The sequence below is a fragment of the Bufo bufo genome, chromosome 1, assembly GCF_905171765.1.
Source record: "Bufo bufo chromosome 1, aBufBuf1.1, whole genome shotgun sequence".
Lineage (NCBI taxonomy): Eukaryota > Metazoa > Chordata > Amphibia > Anura > Bufonidae > Bufo > Bufo bufo.
In genome coordinates, this window is record NC_053389.1 from 231609352 (window position 1) to 231631874 (window position 22523).

The window sequence follows — 22523 nt, forward strand, 5'->3', positions numbered from 1 at the left end:
CAGTTGGCACCTATCAGATTCCATTCATTCTAGCTTAGTCTACTTTCACACTGACGTTTTGGCTTTCTGTTTGTGAGATCCGTTCAGATAAGCGGTCCAAAACGGATCAGTTTGCATTCTAATGCATTCTGAATGGAAAAGGATCCGCTCAGAATGCATCAGTTTGGCTCCGTTACGCCTCCATTCCGCTTTGGAGACGGACACCAAAAAAAAGCTGCTTGCAGCGTTTGGTGTCCGTCTGATGAAACTGAGCCAAACGGATCCATCCTGACACACAATGTAAGTCAATGGGGACGGATCCGTTTTCACTGACACAATCTGGCACAATAGAAAACTGATTGATCGTCCTCCATTGACTTTCAATGGTGTTCAAGACGGATCCGTCTTGGCTATGTTAAAGATAACACAAACGGATCCGTGCTAAAAGGATGCAGACGGTTGTATTATCTGAACGGATCCCTCCATGATGGATACACACAAAACGCGAGTGTCAAAGTAGCTTTAATCAACATTGAAGATATAGATTTTTCCAGGATACAGTTTTTTTTTTTTCAAGAATTTCTATTTGAGAGAAGCAATAAACCAGCACAGAATACAAGGACACTGGTGGTTGTATTTTTTTTTTTTTTTTTTTTTGTGGTACAATTTGTATGGTATTGTCAAACGTACAAAGCAAAGAAATTATCTATACAAAAACGGTTTGTTTTTTCCATCCTTGGAGGAAGCGCTGATTATATTTACACACGTTGTTGCCCTGCTGGTGTCAGACTATTGTTTTTTTTATCTCCTGTACCCAAAAATATATATATTTATATAAAAAATGATATAAAACAAAAAGGAAATAAATAAAATGTAAAAATTACTAATTACTAACGATCTTGAGGTTAAAATTAACCCCTGAATTGCTAGGCCAGCATTGTAGGGGTTAATGGTGACTGCCTTTGTATTTTCTCCAGGGTTTTGTATTGTCAGAAGTAGCGTATCCCCGAGTATCTCCCTGCTGATTTCAAGGATTGTGCATTTATATATATTTTTTTTTTTAAGCAGTATTGTAATGCAGTACTAAAATTGTGTGCACTCAAAATAGCAACTGAAGAAGTTGGAGAATAAAGGGGTTGTCCCATCAGTAAATCATTTTATAGACCAGAAAACATTTAGACGCTGTTAAAAAAAAATAAAATAAAAATCCAATGAAGACATTTACCGTTTGGCTCAGTTTCGTCAGACGGACACCAAAACTCTGCAAGCAGCTTTTTGGTGTCTGTCTCCAAAGCGGAATGGAGATTGAACGGATCCTTTTCCATTCAGAATGCAAGCTGATCCGTTTTGGACTGCTTGTGAGAGCCCTGAATGGATCTCACAAACGGAAAGCCAAAACGCGAGTGTAAAAGTAGACTAAGTGGACAGTGACTGAACAGGTGATTTCAGCAGCACTCAGATCAGTAGATGGATATGCACATTGCTATACACTTTGAACACCAGGTGGCGCCATACGATGCAAGTTAATGTCATATTCTCACTGGACCTTTTTTAATAGCATGTAAATGGCAGCGATGTTTCATTTATTATGACCTATGAAATAGATATGACACGTAATGGTGGGACAACCCCTTTAAGACTGGACATACACTAGCTATCTGTCGGCTGAGTGTGGATGTGTTGTGAATGCAGAGAAACTCTGCCGCCAGAAGTGTCTAGCAGTGACTGTCTCCCAGAGAACAAAAGCATTGGGCACTCAAAACCAACTTCATTTGCTGTGAGAGGCAAGTCGGAGCTCCCATATAAATTAGATGGTCTGCCAGTCTGCCTCCTAAAGCCAATAGTGGGAATCTAAAGATATAGGGGAAAAGAAGTTTTCATCCTTCAGCAAAAAAAACAAAAAAAAACCCTGGTAAATATAAATTTTCTCTTTGTCTGCTTCTGTCAAGCTGCTTAAAGGGCATCGGTCAGCAGATTTGTACCTGTGACACTGGCTGACCTGTTACATGAGCGCTTGGCAGCTGACGGGATCTGTGTTGGTCCCATGTTCATATGTGTCCACATTGCTGAGAAAAATGATGTTTTAATAAATAGAATAGATCGTCTAGGAGCAATGGGGGCGTTGCCCTTACACCTAGAGGTTCAGCTCTCTCTCTCTCCAGCCACCTTGTATTCTGTACTTTAATTGACAGGGCCAGGCAGGTGTGATGACGTTTACACAGCCTGGCACTGTCAATCAAAGTGCAGAGGGTGCGGCAGTTGCAGAGAGAGTAGAGCCTCTAGGTGTAACATCAACACCCCCATTGCACCTAGAGGCTCATTTGCATATATTTAAATTTCATTTTTCTCAGCAATGCGGGCACATATGAACATGGGACCAACACAGACACCTTCAGCTGCCAAGCGCACAAACAACTGTTCGGCCCGTTTCATAGGTACAAATCTGCTGACAGATGCCCTTTTTCAGTTCTATCGGATGCTGGGAAAGCTGGTTGACAACCCAGGACTAGGATAGTCTCCTGTACAGATTTGCTTCCTCAAGTTGGGATATAGTTTCATGACCAGGTAAATATGCTGCTCAGGCTTCTGGAAGATCTGAAGAAGGTCCTTGAGACAATGGTCACGGCAATCCTATTCCCCAGGATCAGATATAGCTGCATAGAATGTTTCAAGGATTTCTCTTCAAACTTTAGAGGGAAATACCCCTTCTTCTGTGATCCATGCCTTACAGGGTACAATGGGCACATACCGCTCAGTCCACTCTTTACTACAGGGATACAAGAAACATGATGGTACAGGCATTCTTACATATGATGAATGTGATAGTCTGCAGTTTCCATACAACGCCAGTCAGATTGCTCTATATGTTTAGATCCGGCTGCTGGAGAATCCATCCAGGGGTGCTGATCATTTATGGATTCCTTCCATTACAAGTGAAATATTCCTTCACAGGAAACAATAAAAGTCGTACCAAAGTGCCGACAAAGGGTTTTCAACATGGTCGTCCACACATTTGCCTTTGCCAGTCCAGTCTCTCTGCCATATTGCCAGCCACAGACAGCAGTGAGTCCAACACACACATTTCTTAAATTATACACCTCCCATCCCAGTCGGTGCTGTCCGTCCCTGGCAGTCAGTGCCGTTCACCCAGTTCCTTTCCTTTATACACATATAAAAATATATATCTACACATATAGATTTCATTTTATATCCTATACATATATATGTCTGCATCCCTCCCAAGTGCCGGGGGAAGGGGCGCTGGGTGCATGGTGAAGGGGCACAGGTGTGTATGGAGGTGGTGGTGATGGGACACAGTGGCGCTGTGTTACTTGCACACATATTGGTCCACAATTTCTGTGCACTTTTTGCATTTCACAAAGCAGCACCAGTGAAATTTGCAGTGACAGCGCTCCACCTGCACTGTCTTGAACTGGTCGTAACCACGTCCACAGCACATCAACTCGCAGCCGTCCATCCCCTCCGAGGTTTTGTTACACAGGCGCCCCTGCGTTCCCAGGGAGCCTGTGGTCTCATTGCGGAGGCAATAGTCTGGGCTGGGGTCCAGATATACCAGATCCTCTGAAGTGGGTGGGTTAAAGCGCTGGTTCACTTGCTCCAGTTTGCTGCGGCGGTTCAGTCTCATGGCGGCTGCACTGTCGTACTTTTCCTTCAGGTATTCGCCCACTTTGCGGAAGTCGGCTAGTTGCAGCCAGCAAGTCTTCAAGCTACATGATCCAGAGACTCCATGACATTTGCAAGCAACATCTGCTAGTTTATACACAGCCTAAAAGAGAAGACAGAAAATGGAGGGTCAAATATTGCAAAAAATAAATAAAAAAAGTGTAAAAATAATTTCAATAACAGGTCAGGATCATCTTCTTTGGATGGAATTAGTGAATATGAAGCAGTCAAATGCTCCATGGATTCCCAGCTATTAATACAAATAATGTCTGTGGTAATTCAAGCTCTACTGCCCCCATGTGGTGAATGCTGTCATTACACTTTATGGGAACAATTTTACAATAACTGAAATTCTCAATTCTAATTTTACTATTTTTAATATTTTTGAATTTTTCCATTGGTTGATATATCATATGGCAGCTTATTATAAATTCAAAAAGCAATGAATGAAAAGCAAAATAGAGCTGTCCAGTTCTCTCCTGTGCAGTGACTGGTATCTGCCAGCAGGTTGTGCTGTGCTTCCATACTATAGCACCACTGCGACTATATACCGATATGTTCACTAATGGTGCAGCACAGAAAAGCACTGAAACTATATACAGTTGCAAGAAAAAGTATGTGAACCCTTTGGAATGATATCTATTTCTGCACAAATTGGTCATAAAATGTGATCTGATCTTCATCTAAGTCACAACAATAGACAATCACAGTCTGCTTAAACTAATAACACACAAAGAATTCAATGTTACCATGTTTTTATTGAACACACCATGTAAACATTCACAGTGCAGGTGGAAAAAGTATGTGAACCCTTGTATTTAATAACTGGTTGAACCTCCTTTGGCAGCAATAACTTCTACCAAATGTTTCTTGTAGTTGCAGATCAGACGTGCACAACGGTCAGGAGTAATTCTTGACCATTCCTCTTTACAGAACTGTTTTAGTTCAGCAATATTCTTGGGATGTCTGGTGTGAATCGCTTTCTTGAGGTCATGCCACAGCATCTCAATCGGGTTGAGGTCAGGACTCTGACTGGGCCACTCCGGAAGGCGTATTTTCTTTTGTTTAAGCCATTCTGTTGTTGATTTACTTCTATGCTTTGGGTCGTTGTCCTGTTGCAACACCCATCGTCTGTTGAGCTTCAGCTGGTGGACAGATGGCCTTAAGTTCTCCTGCAAAATGTTTTTATAAATTTGGGAATTCATTTTTCCTTCGATGATAGCAATCTGTCCAGGCCCTGACGCAGCAAAGCAGCCCCAAACCATGATGCCCCCACCACCATACTTCACAGTTGGGATGAGGTTTTGATGTTGGTGTGCTGTGCCTCTTTTTCTCCACACATAGTGTTGTGTGTTTCTTCCAAACAACTCAACTTTGGTTTCATCTGTCCACAGAATATTTTGCCAGTACTGCTGTGGAACATCCACGTGCTCTTGTGCAAACTGTAAACGTGTAGCAATGTTTTTTTTGGACAGCAGTGGCTTCCTCGGTGGTATCCTCCCATGAAATCCATTCTTGTTTAGTGTTTTACGTATCGTAGATTCGCTAACAGGGATGTTAGCATATGCCAGAGACTTTTGTAAGTCTTTAGCTGACACTCTAGGATTCTTCTTCACCTCATTGAGCAGTCTGCGCTGTGCTCTTGCAGTGTTCTTTACAGGACGGCCACTCCTAGGGAGAGTAGCAGCAGTGCTGAACTTTCTCCATTTATAGACAATTTGTCTTACCGTGGACTGATGAACAGCAAGGCTTTTGGAGATACTTTTATAACCCTTTACAGCTTTATGCAAGTCAACAATTCTTAATCGTAGGTCTTCTGAGAGCTCTTTTGTGCGAGGCATCATTCACATCAGGCAATGCTTCTTGTGAAAAGCAAACCCAGAACCAGTGTGTGTTTTTTATAGGGCAGGGCAGCTGTTACCAACACCTCCAATCTCATCTCATTGATTGGACTCCAGTTGGCTGACACCTCACTCCAATTAGCTCTTGGAGATGTCATTCGTCTAGGGGGTTCACATACTTTTTCCACCTGCACTGTAAATGTTTACATGGTGTGTTCAATAAAAACATGGTAACATTTAATTATTTGCGTGTTATTAGTTTAAGCAGACTGTGATTGCCTATTGTTGTGACTTAGATGAAGATCAGATCACATTTTTTGACTAATTTGTGCAGAAATCCATATCATTCCAAAGGGTTCACATACTTTTTCTTGCAACTGTATACTTACTGACAGCAAGCAGAGGTCTTTAAGATAGTGTCGAATTGACACGAAGCCTATTATAAAGTTTCAGAATTTTTCATCCTGCAGTGATTAACCCCTTCCTGACACAGCCAGTTTTCATGTTCCTGACAGCCTACTTTTGCAAATCTGACGGTAATAACTTAGGAATGCTTTTTAGTGTTGATCGAGCACCATAGTGCTCGGGGGCTCGGGCCGAACACATCGGGATGCTCGGGTGCTCTACCGAGCACCCGAGTATAATGGAAGTCAATGGGAGAACCCAAGCATTAAACCAGGCACCCCTGCTCTGAAGAGGGGAGGGTGCCTGGTTCAAAGGAAAAGGTCAGAAATTGATGGAACCACCACTGAAATGGTTCGGGAACAGCATGGGGAGGATGTCTGAATGCATCTTGGACTCCCAGGTTGCTGCTGGGAACGATGTTGTCCAAGTAGTACGCCACTTTTACAGACTGACAATAATACACACAAAACCGAAGATAAAATTGATTTTAGAGGAAAAATTGTTAGGAAACATTCTTTCCTGTATATTTATTTGTATATAAAAAGTGCAAGTGCTGCCAAAAATTACAAGGAAGAGGTACTCCGATACAATCTGTATATCACATAAAGGAGGGCCTCATTCACATTGTGATACAATTGTTCAGGTAGTGGGACTCCTACACTCATAAAGCCTGTGCATTTTTTGAAAGGGCTGCCAAAAATTACAAGGAACCGGCCCTACAATACACCCTTTGTTACACATAAAAGGAGGGCATCATACACAGTCTTGAAAAATTATGATTGATGGCCTGCTGGTGACCCTCAAAAACATTTGGAGCAAGGGCCTGCCAATCTGACCATCTAAAACATTATGGGCGAGGGCCTGCTGCCGCTTTGGTTACTCTAGATAACCTGGGCCCGATCGCACGTCCCCGTGACGCCGACGATCTATTTGGATGTCTGCCCTATTAACTTTCGGTTATTTTCAGAGCGAACCACGGTGACCATTGGTAACGGGGAATCAGGTTTTGATTCCGGAGAGGGAACCTGAGAAACCGCTATGGCTACCACATCCAAGCAAGGCAGCATGCGCATAAATTACCTTTTAGGTATAATTAGGTGAGGGCCTGCTGGTGAGCTGACCCTGTAAAAGATTGTAGGTGAGAGCCTGCTGGTGAGCCGACTCTCTAAAAAAATTATATGCGTGGACCTGCTGCTGAGCTGACCCTGTAAAACATTGTAGGTGAGCTGACTCTCAGCTGGTGAGCTGACTCTCTAAAAAAAATTATATGCGAGGGCCTGCAGCTGAGCTTACCCTGTAAAACATTATATGCGAAGGGCATATATGCGAGGGCATTATATGAGACGAATTAGCATGTTGATATGATGGAAGAGGATGAGGAGGATGAGAAAAGGAAGATTTAACCATATACCATTGTTTGTGGTGGAAGGGGTGCATGGGAATACAGTGTATTCAATACACCATAAAAGCCACATTTAAAGTGCCTTTATGTTCATCAGCTTTCCTCTGGTGGAGTAGAGAAGTCATAGTCAATCCAGGCCTTGTTCATTTTTATAAGCGTCAACCTGTCAGCATTTTCAGTTGACAGGCGGATACGCTTATCTGTTATAATGCCACCAGCAGCACTAAATACCCGCTCACACAAAACGCTGGCGGCAGGGCAGGCCAGCACCTCCAAGGCGTAGAGCACCAGTTCATGCCACGTGTCCAGCTTGGACATCCAGTAGTTGTAAGGCACTGAGGGATCATTGAGGACACTGACATGGTCTGCTATATACTCCTTCACCATTTTCCCAAAATTTTCCCTCCTTGTGACACTAGGCCGTGTATCAGGGCGAGGGTGCTGGCGGGGTGTCATGAAACTGTCCCAGGCTTTGGAAAGTGTTGCCCTGCCTCTGTTGGAACTGCTATATGTTCCCCTTGTCTCCCCTCCTCGGTCGGCCAATGAACTACGGACTCTGCCGCCAGCGTTGTCAGATGAAAATTTTTGGAGCAATTTTTCAACAAGGATCTTCTGGTATTTCACCGTTTTTCTTGTCCTCTCCACCAGAGGAATGAGAGATGAGAAGTTCTCTTTGTAGCAGGGGGAGAAGGGTGAACAACCAGTAATCCATGTTGTCTAAAATGCGTATAACGCGCGGGTCGCTGGAAAGGCAGCCTAACGTGAAGTCAGCCATGTGTGCCAGAGTACCAACAGGCAAGGCTTCGCTGTCGTCATCAGGAGGATCACTTTCAATCTCATCTTCTTCCTCCTCTTCTGCCCACCCACGCTTAACAGATGGAATTAAACTTCCATGGGTACTACCCTCTGTAGCGGAGGCAACCGTCCCCTGCTCCACCTCTTCCACATGCAAAGCATCGTCCTTAATTGTAAGCAGCGAGCGTTTGAGTAGACACAGAAGTGGGATGGTTATGCTGATAATAGCGTTAATCACCGCTCAACATCTGTGTTGATTCCTCAAAGTTTTTTAAAACCTCACAGAGGTCAGACATTCATGCCCTCTTCTCGCTTGTGAATAGCGGAAGCGGACTGGAAAGGCGACGACCATGTTTCAGCTGGTATTCCACTACTGCCCTCTGCTGCTTACAAAGCCTGGCCAACATGTTGTCATGGTCCCTCCTGTGAGAGAGGTGAGAAGATCGGATAGACTTGCTGAACATGAGGCTATCTGACAGGTCTCTCTGTTTTCCTCTATGTATGTTGTTGTTTGGCAGGATCTCACCTCTCCTCTGGTGCCACTCGTTATCAGTGATGAGGCTCTATTTACATCCGCCTCACACTGCTGACCATGCGGTTGATAGTTTCTGCTTGGAGTTGCTAGCGTTGGTTTGTTTTGGATCTCCTGCTTCTCCATACATCTCTAAGCTAAGTACTTGTTGCCTTCGCTGTTTTTTTATTATCTGATGTGTGTTGTTTCTAGGCCTCAGGGAGATGCAGGTTCCTTCATTCTGGAAGGAACCAGCTGTCTCATCCCCTGCTACCTATCCTAGGGCTCGTCAGTTTTAGCAGGGCTTTAGGTATCCGGTGTATGAGTATTTCCACCATCAGGATCTGCTGATACTGGCAGGAGTTAGGGAAAGGCCTAGGGATTACTAGGAGGTCACCATCCCTCTTTCTTAGCTTTTGAGGCCTAGATTGTTGTCTATTCGTTGTGGGGTGTATTTGGCGTTTTCCCTTCCGCTTAACCTGTGACATATGTGGAACGTCGAATTCCAACGCGTGCTCACGTCGCACAACAGCCGGTGAGCTGGCAATTTCAAGAGCTGCTGCAGCGTTGACAGACCGGCTCAAGCTGTCGATGACTTGCGGAAATGTGCACACACGTGGCGCACCTTCACCAGTAGCTCAGGCAAATTGGAGTAGGTTTTGAGAAACTGCTGAACCACTAAGTTTAAGACGTGGGCTAGGCATGGGATGTGTCTGAGCTTGCCGAGCTCCAAAGCCGCAACCAAGTTACGGCCATTATCAGACACAACCATGCCTGATTCTAGGTTGAGTGGCAATAGCCACAGCTCAGTCTGGTCTCTTATCCCCTGCCACAGCTCTGCGGCGGTGTGCCGTTTGTCCCCTAAGCATATCAGCTTCAGCACGGCCTGTTGCCACTTACCCACTGCAGTGCTATACTGCTTCCAGCTACCGACTGATGACTGACTGGTGCTGCACGCGGATAATTCGGAGGTGGAAGTGGGGGGGAGGAGGAGAAGTGGGGGTTGGAGCCACTAACGTAGGTGCTGGCGGAAACCCTGATCGACGTAGGGCCCGCAATCCTTGGCGTCGGTAGCACCTGTGCCATCCCAGGGTATGACTCGCTCCCGGCCTCCACAACATTCATGTGCAGTCAGGGAAATGTAGCGTCCCTGGCCGAATGCACTTGTCCATGTGTCTGTGGTTAAGTGGACCTTCCCAGTAACTGCATTGGTCAGGGCACGTGTGAGGTTACAGGACACGTTGGTTTAAGGCAGGCACGGTGCACCTTGAAAAATAGTGGCGGCCGGGGAATGCGTAACGCGGTATGGCCGCCGACATCAGGCTGCGGAAAGCTTCAGTGTCTACAAGCCTAAATGGCAAGATTTCCAGGGCCAGTAATTTGGAAAGCTGCGCATTTAGTGCTATGGCCTGTGGGTGGCTGGGTATTTGCGCTTGGCCTGGGGTAAGGACACGGAAGTGGATGTGGTCGCTGATGGTGTTTGCGAAGGTCCAGGCGCAGGGCAGGAGGCATCCGGGCCTGCATCTTGGACAGGGGATTGGCCAGCATGTAACACCGGGGAAGAGGAGGCAGTGGTGTGACCCGCAGACACAGATTGTGGACCCAGGCGTTCGGCCCACCTATTACGGTGCTTTGATGCCATGTGGCAGATCATACTGGTGGTGATGAGGTTGCTAGTGTTCACGCCCCTGCTCATTTTTGTATGGCACAGGTTGCAAATTACAATTCTTTTGTCGTCTGCACTTCCCTAAAAAAAAAAAACGACAGAATGCGGAACACCTACCCCTTGGCAAGGGAGATTTCCGCAAGTGGGTGCTTCGTGGAACAGTTGCGGGCCTGTTTGGTGTGGCCCACCTTCTCCCTTTTGCCACCCCACTGCCTCTTCCAGCCTGTTGCGGTGCTGCAGACTGGTAATGTCACTGTTCGCAGCGGACACAGTCTATTGAAAAAGTACACTGGATGTCACAGATATTTTTGGGATCCGCACACATTACACAGGAGATGTGGCGCGGATAATTTAACTGTCCGCAGCGGCCTATTAGACGCTATTTAGCGCAGGATGCGCTAAAAATATTTATTGCTGCTGTCACACACAATAGTCCTTAAAAGGACTTTTGGGTCTCTGAAAATTTTTTCTAATAAAAATCTTCCAATAACACTCCCTAAACTCTGTCCCTTTCTATGCTCAGCTCTCCCTGATTAAGACTGAGCCGAACACTTGTCATCGGGTGCTTTATAGTCTCCCTAAGACTGAGCAATTTAGTGCAGGTTGCGCTACAAACATATTGCTGCTGTCACACACAATAGTCCTTAAAAGGACTTTTGGGTCTCTGAAAAGTTTTAGTAATAAAAATATTCCAATAACACTCCCTACACTGTCTTTCCCTACCTATGCTCAGCTCCCCCTGATTAAGACTGAGCCGAACACTTGTCATCGGGTGCTTTATAGTACCCGATGATGCAATCCGGCCAGCCAATCACTGTAATGCCAGTAGCCAACATGGCTACGGCATTACAGTGCGTGCCAGTACCTCCCTGCATGTTTATTTGCTGCATAGCAGCCAAGAAACATGCGGGGAGGAGACTCTAGCATTGCGCTCGAGCACATGCGGTACTTGGCCGAGTACCGCCATGTGCCGAGCATCCAGATGCTTGAGCTTGAGCCGAACAGGTACTTATCCAACCCATTCTGAGACTGTTTTCTCGTGACACACTGTACTGTAAAATTTGGGTGCACATGTTTTACCTGTATTTAAAAAAAAATTAATAAAAAATTTACAGAAAATGTGGAAAAATTAGCAATTTATAAAATTCTAATTTCTCTGCTTTTAAAACAGTCACACTTAAAATAGTTATTAATACACATTTACCAAATGTCTGCCTTATGTTGCCATCATTTTGTAAATGTCATTTTATTTTTATGACATCAGAAGGCCTGCAATTTTAGGTGAAATTTAAAAATTTAATTTTTTTGCAGATTTTAATCTATTTTCCCTGTAACACAGCAAGGGTTAACAGCTAAATAAATCTCAATATTTTATTATCCAGATTCTGCAGTTTACAGAAACACCCCTTATGTGGCTGTAGCACCATATGGTTTTTGGAGAGCATGGTTTTGCAGGAATGGTTTTTGGGTGACATGTCACATTTGAAGAAACCCTGAGGTGCCCCTACAGTAGAAACACCCTCAAAAAGTGACCCCATTTTGGACACTACTCAAGAAATTTATTGAGGGGTATTGTGAGTGTTTTGTCCCAACAGGTGTTTCATAGAATTTAGAGACTCCTGGCTGTAAAAATGAAAAATTACATTTTCTACAATGAAATGTTGCTTTAGCCCCAAATTTTTCATTTTCATAAGGGGGAAAAGAAGAAAAACCACCCCACAATTTGTTACCCATTTTCCTGAATACGGCAAAAACTCATAAGTTGTCATAATCAGCTTTAGGGGCCATTGACAGGGCTCAAAAGTGAGGGAGTGCCATTTGGCTTTTGAGGGCAGATTTTGCTGAAATGGTTCTCCGATGCCAGGTCACATTTGCAGTGCCCCAGCGATAAATTTACATCAGGGATCAGCAACCTCCGACACTCCAGTTATTGTAAAACACTTTCTTGGCTGTTCTCTGAACTCCCGCAGAAGTGAAAGGAGCATGCTGAGAGTTGTAGCTTCACAACAGCTGGAGTGCCGAAGGTTGCCAATTCCTGCGCTACAGTGTAAAACCCCAAAAAGTTACTTCATTTTCTGAGAGCCATATTTTTTTCTGGAAATGATCTAATGGGAGGGCTAATTTTTTTGCGGGATAAGGTGCCATTTTTATTGGCACTAAGGCGCTGCGGAATATGTTAGCGCTGTATAAATATTATTATTAGGATTTTTGGGTTGCATAGTTCACCATAGCATTCACCTGACATGGTAGATCATGTGATATTTTATAGAACTGGTCATTATGGACGCAGCGATACCCAATATGTCCTTTTTTTCAAAAAAAAAATTGTTTCAACTTTTGAGGTTCTGTTGTTTCAATGCAGTAAAATACATGCTGTATCGTATTTCATTGAAACAATGAATAACTGGGCCTCAGGCTTCCGGCTGCCATGACAACAATCGGCACCCTGTAATCACATCGCTGATGGGTTCAGAGAGGGAGCCACCTCCCTCTCTAAACGACTTGCGGTTACAGCAGAAGCTTGGCTGTCAGTAACAGCCAGGCCTCTGCCCCAATCGGACAAGCACAGCTTCTGTGCCTACGCAATCAGGTACGGCAGAATACGGGAAGTCTACTAGATAGGAAAAGCTGTTAGATTGGTGGGGGGTCTGACTGCCGGGAACCCCACCTTTCACAAGAACAGGGGGTCGCGGGGGAAGCCAATAGCAGGCTGCGACAGAAACAAGACTCCCTAACATCGTGGGCGACGGGGAGATGCAGCGGCGGCCGTCAGAAGCGACATGGGTGCCGGAGAGCCAGGTAAGTACAATCTCTGTGAGGGGCCCAGGCATATTTGGAGGCATTTTAGGGGTTGGATAACCCCTTTAAGCTTTATTTACAAAAAAGTCCTTTAATTAAAAAAACGCATACAGAAACACAACATGAAATGAAGAATATGTGAAGCAAAATAAGGATTTTCCACAAACTTTTTGTGTTTGCCTCAGCTACTGCCTGTCCAAAGAGACTTCTCAGTATTTCCATATTAAAAGGACTATTTCCTCATGTAGGAACTTGGCAATTAGGTCACCCGCAGGGGGTCTTAGATCTCAGAGGCAAGGGGGTGCAGACCAGCCTGAGGTCAGCTAGTTTGACACAATGCACTTACACAAGGCTGAGGTGAGTATGGCAGGCCAGCCAGGAGACCATTCAGCTCAGGCTCTGAATTCAAAGAGCTAGTTCCTCCTACAATTACAATCCCCAAGTTCTTAAGTCCTCACCTTCTGTCAAGGTATTATATCTGGTTCGGGGAAAGTTAAAGGGAACCTGTCACTTTGAACATGCAGTCTCATCTGTGGGCAGCATGTGATAGAGCAAGATGAGCTGAGCGGGTATATAGTTTTATAGGAAAAGATTCAACATAGCCTGTATTGTATTCATTTAAATCCCTGCTCTTTCTATAGTTAAGGTGGCCTTACTGAGTTACTGACAGCCTTCCTGGTATGACTGCGTACGGATAGCGGTCACTAAGTAGGTCCACCCACTGGACATCTAAACCCAGAATGAGCAAGAATTAAAAAGAAAATATTACAAGTTTTACACTGGGTAAAAAGGATTATTAGTAACTGCACACAGGTAACTTTTCTGTGTCAGAAAAAGTGAAATAGGTGCTTCATAAATATGGTGCTCATTCTGAACATCATACTTCACAATCTATGTACACCAGATAACTGGCATAAGTATGTAGATAAATCTCCCCCCATACCGCTGTAAATCCCTGCTTCTCTTCATATCCTATATTACCAAACTGGCTGCCTGTTGCCACCACTAGGGGGAGTTCAGTGCATAGGAGCTTATACAGTTACTGTAATTGCTTTGCACTAAGGTCCTCCTAGTAGCTTTCATTTTGGTAGGAGCGGAAGTTCCTTTTTCCCTAGAGCAGTCGCGTGTTCTGGCTCCTTTGAAGGTACGTCACTGGCTAACAGTGAACATAACTGTATAAGCCAGTTTCAGGTAGCTGCGCTAAGGCCAATAAGATAATGGGGTGCATCAAAAGAGGCATAGATGCCCGTGATGAGAGCATAGTCCTGCCACTTTACAAGTCACTAGTCAGACCACACATGGAGCACTGTGTACAGTTCTGGGCTCCAGTGAACAAGGCAGACATAGAGCTGGAGAGGGTTCAGAGGAGCGCAACTAAAGTAATAACTGGAATGGGTGGACTACAATACCCAGAAATATCAAAATTAGGATTATTCACTTTAGAAAAAAAGACGACTGAGGGGAGATCTAATAACTATGTATAAATATATCAGGGGCCAGTACAGAGATCTCTCCCATCATATATTTATCCCCAGGACTGTGACGAGGGGACATCCTCTGCGGTAAGAGCAGAGGAACTCTCTGCCTGAGGTTATAATTATTAGATTTCTGGAGAAGGATCGTGGTCCAGGGAGGGAATGTTTTCCCTAAGATGAGGAAACATTGGCTTCCACCTCATGAGGATTTTTTTCAGCCATACAAAGTAACTTACTATAGAAATGACATAGTAAGTCATACAAATAAAAGTCCAGCTCACCTGCATCAGTAATTTGGAGAGTGCACGGATGGGAAGAGACCCAGGCATATGTACTTGAAAAGAAAGAAATCCAGCACCTCGTTGTTCATGCTTGACGGTGTTTATTCCACAAACCAAGTGTACAGCGGTAAAAGAATCCTCAAGATACAAGCCCCAAAGACCGTTTTGGGGCTTGTATCTTGAGGATTCTTTTACCGCTGTACACTTGGTTTGTGGAATAAACACCGTCAAGCACGAACAACGAGGTGCTGGATTTCTTTCTTTTCAAGTACATAGTAAGTCATAGAAAGCTCTGATCTGGTGTCATTCCACCAGGAGGATGGTACCCTAACCCCTTTGGTGCTATAACAGCATGCAGGACTGTATAGGGGTCTCCCGTTTAGGTCTCTGTTCCATTAGCCAGAGCAGTCAGGCCAATACAAAAATGACCTGGTGCATCGATGTATCATGCAGACAGACCGGTCTTTTGAGTGGTCCCCATGTGATGCTGCATTTCTTCTATAATCGAATGGGGATATAGCTGATGGGTGGTCCCAGCAGTGAGGTAGTGGCAGGGGGACCTGCCAATTTAAAAGGTGAATTCCCCCCAGGTCTATGGTAACAACTTGGTTACTTTTTGTGATGAAAAGTTAAGTATCCAATCTGTGTTCATGTGCGTACCGATAGTGGATACACAGCGAAATGTGTCGAAGGCCGGCTTATGTCCTTTTGAACTTGGTATCACTTGGTTGCTAGATGAGATCCTGAAAGTCAAACACAGAGGAGGTACAGAGAAATCCCAGGTAAGGCAAACAGGGAGGGGGTGAGGAACTTGAATGGGGGTCCGCAGTTAATGGTAGGGGGAGGAGGGCAGCTGAAAAGAAAGGAAGTGCTAGAACAACAGAGCAGGACATACACAAAGAGAAAAGAGGGCCATAAAGTCAAGAGGAGGTAGAATGGGAATAAAACAAAAAAGGAGAAAAAGCCTGGAAAGACAACATATGTGCTGCAGAGAGGTGTGATGATCTGCAGCCTTATGTGACCGGTTTATTACAGTGAGACTGGAGGGGGTGTAGGTGAGATTGTAGTTGTAGCTGGTATGCCTGGTTTATGGCCAGGGCAGGGAGCCTCTGTGACCTCCAGAGCAGATGACATTCCTGACGTACATACCATAGTCTGCAGGGACATTAGTGGACACCACGAGGTGTCCTTCCAGAGGAAGAGATGCCTGCTGGTTATTGGTGGACATCTGCATCAGTATTATGGCGGTTGGTCTCCCCATCTCTATCTCTAGTATTGAATAAAGCTTATTGTGTCAAAAAAGTCCAGAAACTTTGTAACACACTTTGCTTATTAAATCTTCGCCATTTTCAAGATGTCCGATTGCCGTTAGTGATTGGGCAAATTCTTGTTTACATCCAGAGGCCGAAAAACCCATCCTGACATAAAACTTTTTACAGCTGAGGGTTTGTTACAATTGTACACAGTCAAGAGAATCCTCTTGGTGGCGAATTTATCAATGCACAAATCTCTCCTGTCCTCTCAGGCCATTTAGATCAGGATGGGTTTTCAGCTTGACAAACTGTTCATATCAATTGCTCATTGGGTCTTCTGCAAAGTAACCAGCTAACATCGGGCGTCGCACAGCTGAAATGCCTGATATTAGAGGACTATTGCCCATATGTAGAGTGGCAACCATCATGTGTCATCACTGTAGCCTGCACCATGCATCCTGCGGTCCATATCCATTAGATGGCTGCAGCCTGATCCTGTTATCACAAGGACTGCTTACTGCTCTGCCCTCTTCGGTCTGCATAGACATAAGCATGCAACTAGGATAGACCAATCATGGCAAAACCAATAGGGCATCTGGACACCAGCTCATGCGTATGGCAGGTTTAAAACACGGTCAAAAGGTCATCCAACATACTTCAGAGTTTTAAAGGGGTTGTGCACCTTTGAGGAGGTTTTTGACAATGGGCAGATCTGCAAAGAGAAGCATACTTACCCGCTTTTTGTGGCTCTCTCCCTGCTCCCTCTCTCTCCAGCCTCGACCTGCTCCCCTTCGTCAATACAGAAGTTTACATCCTAGGAGCGCAGTGGAGCGACAGACACCAAGGAGAGAAAGAGTGGGGAACCAGCCGCGGGAAACAGGTAAGTATGCTTGCCTTCGCAGACCTGCCAAAGAGGGGGTTTGCTACCACCACCTTCCTCCCCTTAAGGTACAGAGTGGCCTAAAAACATATCTTTAGGAAGTCCCATCACATTTCTTAAAGGGGAGGTTATTTTATTTTATTACTAAAGGGCCTGGTGGAATAAATAAATAAATAAAAAAACTTCCCTTCTTGCTCCCGCTCCAGTGCCACCCCTGTCATTTTCCCCAGGCTGCAGCCAGTGACTTAATGTTTGGATGCAGTGGTGACTTCTAGGGATGCGCGAATTGACTTCTAGGGATGAAGTATCTGAAGTTGATTTGCATAAAACGTAATTAGAATGCTGTACGGACTGAGCGCTCCGTACAGTATGAGAATGTATTGGCTCAGATGAGCCAAAGTTATTTCTTCGCGAAGTCTCGTAAGACTTCGGGTTATAAATTTGTAAATTCATTTCTACTGTAAAAAGCCTTTGTTTCTAACTCGGGTTCGGTTCCAAGGTACCACCGTACAGTATTCTAACAAGGTTTTATGTGAATCGACTTCGGATGAAGCATCCTAAGTCGATTCACTCATCCCTAGTGACTTCCATATACCACTATAGACGATGACTGGCCCCACCGGTCTGATGCCGTACACTGCTGAGTCCAGTGATTGGCTGTAGTGGTACATGGAACATCACCACTGCCGCCAAACAATCCTTCTCTGACTGCAGTCCAGGGAAGATGACAGAGAGGTAGTGCTGGACCGGAGTGGGCGCAGGGAGGGAATTTTTTTTAAATTATTTTACAAGGGTCCTAGCAGTGTAGTAACAAAAAAGAAAAAAAAAAAACTTGGGACAACCCGCTTTAATCAAATTTTTCGACACCCAACACCTTGGACCCCCAAATAAACTGTCTGAGAAGGTACCGGTGCTCACAGTAGCGCCGCAGCCTTCTCCCTGCTCCCCAAACACAGTGCCGTCCATTTGATAGAGGTTGTGCTTGGTATCGCAGCTCACTTTCACACTAGCGTTGTAAGGATCCGGCAGGCAGCTCCGGCAACGGAACCGCCTGCAGAATCTGCGGCAAACCGTTTGTAAACGGATATAGTTTTTTTCCGGATCTATTAGACGGATCCGGTGAAATACTGGATCCGTCTCATCCGGTATAATCCGGAATGACGGATCCGGTATTTCATTTTTTTTGATCAAAGGCGAAACTAGCTCCTCCTATGACCCGGCACATGCGCAGACTGGAAAACCGGATCCTGCAACGCAGCAATTTGCGGAACACTTGGTACCGGATCCGGCATTAATACATCTCTATGGAAATTAATGTCGGATCCGGCAAGTGCGGTAGTGTTCCGGGATTTTGGCTGGAAAAAATACTGCAGCAAGCTGCGGTATTTTGTCCAGCCAAATACCGTAGAAGGAACGGAACGGAAGACATTCTGATGCATACTGAATTCATTGCTTTCCATTCAGAATGCATTAGGACAAGACTGATGCTTTTTTTTTTCCGGTATTGAGACTAAGGCTGCAGTAAACGATTATTTCAGTAATTGAGTATTCTATCGATTATTTGTTACGATTAATCGAGTATTCTAATAAGAAAAAATTAATTAATTGACTGTTTTCCTTTATAAAAACTCATCAGATCCTCTGCCATCAGTCCCCAACACCCTTCATTCCCCCCTGTGTGATCAACCCAAGTGCTTCAGTTCCCCCCAGTGCCATCGGCTTCACTATCCCCCAGTGCCATCAGCTCCGTTCCCCAAGTGCCTTCAGCTCCACTCCCCCAGTGCCATCAGCTCCACTCCCCCAGAGCCAGCAGCTCTTTCCCCCCTTGTGCCAGCAGCATTCCACCTCCTTGTGCCAGCAGCACTCCCCCCCTTGTGCCAGCAGCACTCCCCCCCCACTTGTGCCAGAAGCACGCCACCCCCCACTTGTGCCAGAAGCACGCCACCCCCCACTTGTGCCAGAAGCACGCCACCCCCCACTTGTGCCAGAAGCACGCCACCCCCCCACTTGTGCCAGAAGCACGCCACCCCCTCCTTGTGCCAGCAGCTCTGCCACCCCCCCCCCCCCCTTGTGCCAGCAGCTCTGCCACCCCCCCCCCCTTGTGCCAGCAGCTCTCCCCCTGCTCCTCCTGACACCCGGAGTGCACAGAGTCATTGGTTGACTCCGGGCGCCCGGCCTTAGTCGCACCAACTTACCTTTCCAGCAGGGACGCCGCCGACACTCCATCGTTCCGCGCTGCTCTGCGTCTGACGTCGCACAGCGCGTCAGGTCACGGCATGCATACATCAGGAGGTCAGTGCAGCGCCATGCTGGAAAGGTGAGTATTGCAGGCCAGCGGGAGACCACGGAGCGGGAATAATAGCAAGCGCTTCACTCCCACTCCCTGGTCACGTGACATAAATGAATCTTTTTTTGTCTAATTACTTGATTCAATCGAGTAATCGTTTTAGCCCTAATTGAGACCCTTTACCGGATTTCAATACCAGAAAAGAATAATGCTAGTGTGAAAGAACCCTAAGACAGGCTTTTTACTCCAGTTTTTCGATTCTCCGCGGCACTGGTGATGCATGTGCCTAATTTATAACAAGCCGTGCACCTAGTCATAGATTAGTCACACCTTCTGCAGTCTCTGCACCTGGAGTTAAAAAAACACTCCAGCCTCCGACTGGAGGTTAACTCCACTCTGATGCCCATTTCCAGCCGTAAATGTTACTAAATTTGTCAGGGCCGATCCCAGCCCCCACCACTCCCCGTGCCCAAGCGGCCGGTACAGCATAAAAACCCCAGTACGACAAAATATTGCACGGGTGTTTAAAAATTGCAACCTTTTTTCCACCAAAAATTGGCATAGCGATCTTTGTAAATTACCCCCATTGTCACTTTTCCAGGGTACCTCCCCCTTATGTTGTGTCAGCTGAATGCCTTTTGTTTTCCCGGCAGCTGAATCTACTGATCTCTGGCTGGTGATGCTGGGATGTAATCTCCAACAGGTGATGATCTGTCACCTTCTGTCTATGTCAACTTTTCTCCCCTTTCCAGAAGCTATATTAAAGTATTCAGGGAGATCCTTCTGTTCCAGAACCCCCCTCTACCATATCCAGAGCTGACAGCCATTACATACAGCAGCTCACTCTGGAGGACACACCGATATGAAAAGTACTTCTAGTGTAAATATCACTGCTTGCTGTCAGTAACTGAGAATATTCATGTTTCTAAAAAAAAAACACAATTCTGCCACAGTTTTATGGGTTTTGGTTTTACAGCGTTTCCCATGCAGTAAAACTGACCTGTTACTTTCATTCTCAGATTACAGAGATACCACATACATATGTATAGTTTTTCTTGCATTCTAATAAAATAAAAAAAAATAAAAACTTTGGAAAAAACTGTTTAAATATATATATATATATATATATATATATATATATATATATATATATATATACACACACACACACAGTACAGACACACCTTCTCATTCAGAGAGTTTTCTTTATTTTCATGACTATGAAGGCATCAAAACTATGAATTAACACATGTGGAATTATATACATAACAAACAAGTGTGAAACAACTGAAAATATGTCATATTCTAGGTTCTTCAAAGTAGCCACCTTTTGCTTTGATTACTGCTTTGCACACTCTTGGCATTCTCTTGATGAGCTTCAAGAGGTAGTCCCCTGAAATAGTCATCCAACAGTCTTGAAGGAGTTCCCAGAGATGCTTAGCACTTGTTGGCCCTTTTGCCTTCACTCTGCGGTCCAGCTCACCCCAAACCATCTCGATTGGGTTCAGGTCCGGTGACTGTGGAGGCCAGGTCATCTCGCGCAGCACCCCATCACTCTCCTTCATGGTCAAATAGCCCTTACTTTCAAAGTTTTCCCAATTTTTCGGCTGACTGACTGACCTTCATTTCTTAAAGTAATGATGGCCACTCGTTTTTCTTTACTTAGCTGCTTTTTTCTTGCCATAATACAAATTCTAACAGTCTATTCAGTAGGACTATCAGCTGTGTATCCACCTGACTTCTCCTCAACGCAACTGATGGTCCCAACCCCATTTATAAGGCAAGAAATCCCACTTATTAAACCTGACAGGGGACACCTGTGAAGTGAAAACCATTTCAGGGGACTACCTCTTGAAGCTCATCAAGAGAATGCCAAGAGTGTGCAAAGCAGTAATCAAAGCAAAAGGTGTCTACTTTGAAGAACCTAGAATATGACATATTTTCAGTTGTTTCACACTTGTTTGTTATGTATATAATTCCACATGTGTTAATTCATAGTTTTGATGTCTTCAGTGTGAATGAGAAGGGGTGTCCAAACTTTTGGTCTGTACTGTGTATGTATATATATATATATATATATATATAAAAAAAAAAGAAAAACAATGGCGGCACCGGAAGAACAACACAGAAAGGGTGCTATGTCCAGGGATGTAGCAGCTTACCCCGTCAATAGTAGATGAAAAACGGACAGCACTCCAGGTAAAAGTAGATGGTGTTTATTCACCCATGTGGATGGCAACGTTTCAGCTCATACAAGAGCCTTTGTCAAGCTTGACAAAGGCTCTTGTATGAGCTGAAACGTTGCCATCCACATGGGTGAATAAACACCATCTACTTTTACCTGGAGTGCTGTCCGTTTTTCATCTACTATACACTGCGTGCAGAATTATTAGGCAAATGAGTATTTTGACCACATCATCCTCTTTATGCATGTTGTCTTACTCCAAGCTGTATAGGCTCGAAAGCCTACTACCAATTAAGCATATTAGGTGATGTGCATCTCTGTAATGAGAAGGGGTGTGGTCTAATGACATCAACACCCTATATTAGGTGTGCATAATTATTAGGCAACTTCCTTTCCTTTGGCAAAATGGGTCAAAAGAAGGACTTGACAGGCTCAGAAAAGTAAAAAATAGTGAGATATCTTGCAGAGGGATGCAGCACTCTTAAAATTGCAAAGCTTCTGAAGCGTGATCATCGAACAATCAAGCGTTTCATTCAAAATAGTCAACAGGGTCGCAAGAAGCGTGTGGAAAAACCAAGGCGCAAAATAACTGCCCATGAACTGAGAAAAGTCAAGCGTGCAGCTGCCAAGATGCCACTTGCCACCAGTTTGGCCATATTTCAGAGCTGCAACATCACTGGAGTGCCCAAAAGCACAAGGTGTGCAATACTCAGAGACATGGCCAACGTAAGAAAGGCTGAAAGACGACCACCACTAAACAAGACACACAAGCTGAAACGTCAAGACTGGGCCAAGAAATATCTCAAGACTGATTTTTCTAAGGTTTTATGGACTGATGAAATGAGAGAGAGTCTTGATGGGCCAGATGGATGGGCCCGTGGCTGGATTGGTAAAGGGCAGAGAGCTCCAGTCCGACTCAGACGCCAGCAAGGTGGAGGTGGAGTACTGGTTTGGGCTGGTATCAAAGATGAGCTTGTGGGGCCTTTTCGGGTTGAGGATGGAGTCAAGCTCAACTCCCAGTCCTACTGCCAGTTTCTGGAAGACACCTTCTTCAAGCAGTGGTACAGGAAGAAGTCTGCA

The 22523-nt window shown here is 44.9% G+C and overlaps 1 protein-coding gene across 1 annotated transcript in view; it reads right to left on the reverse strand.

The window, feature by feature from the left end:
* Nucleotides 1–2730: 2730 nt before the first annotated feature.
* Nucleotides 2731–22523, reverse strand: part of WNT5B (Wnt family member 5B) — a 131898-nt gene continuing 112105 nt past the window's right edge. Inside the window, exon 5 of the mRNA XM_040436547.1 lies at nucleotides 2731–3766. Within this exon, the coding sequence (XP_040292481.1) occupies nucleotides 3308–3766 (459 nt within the window). The 3' untranslated portion in view covers nucleotides 2731–3307. The remainder of the gene's footprint in view (nucleotides 3767–22523) is intronic.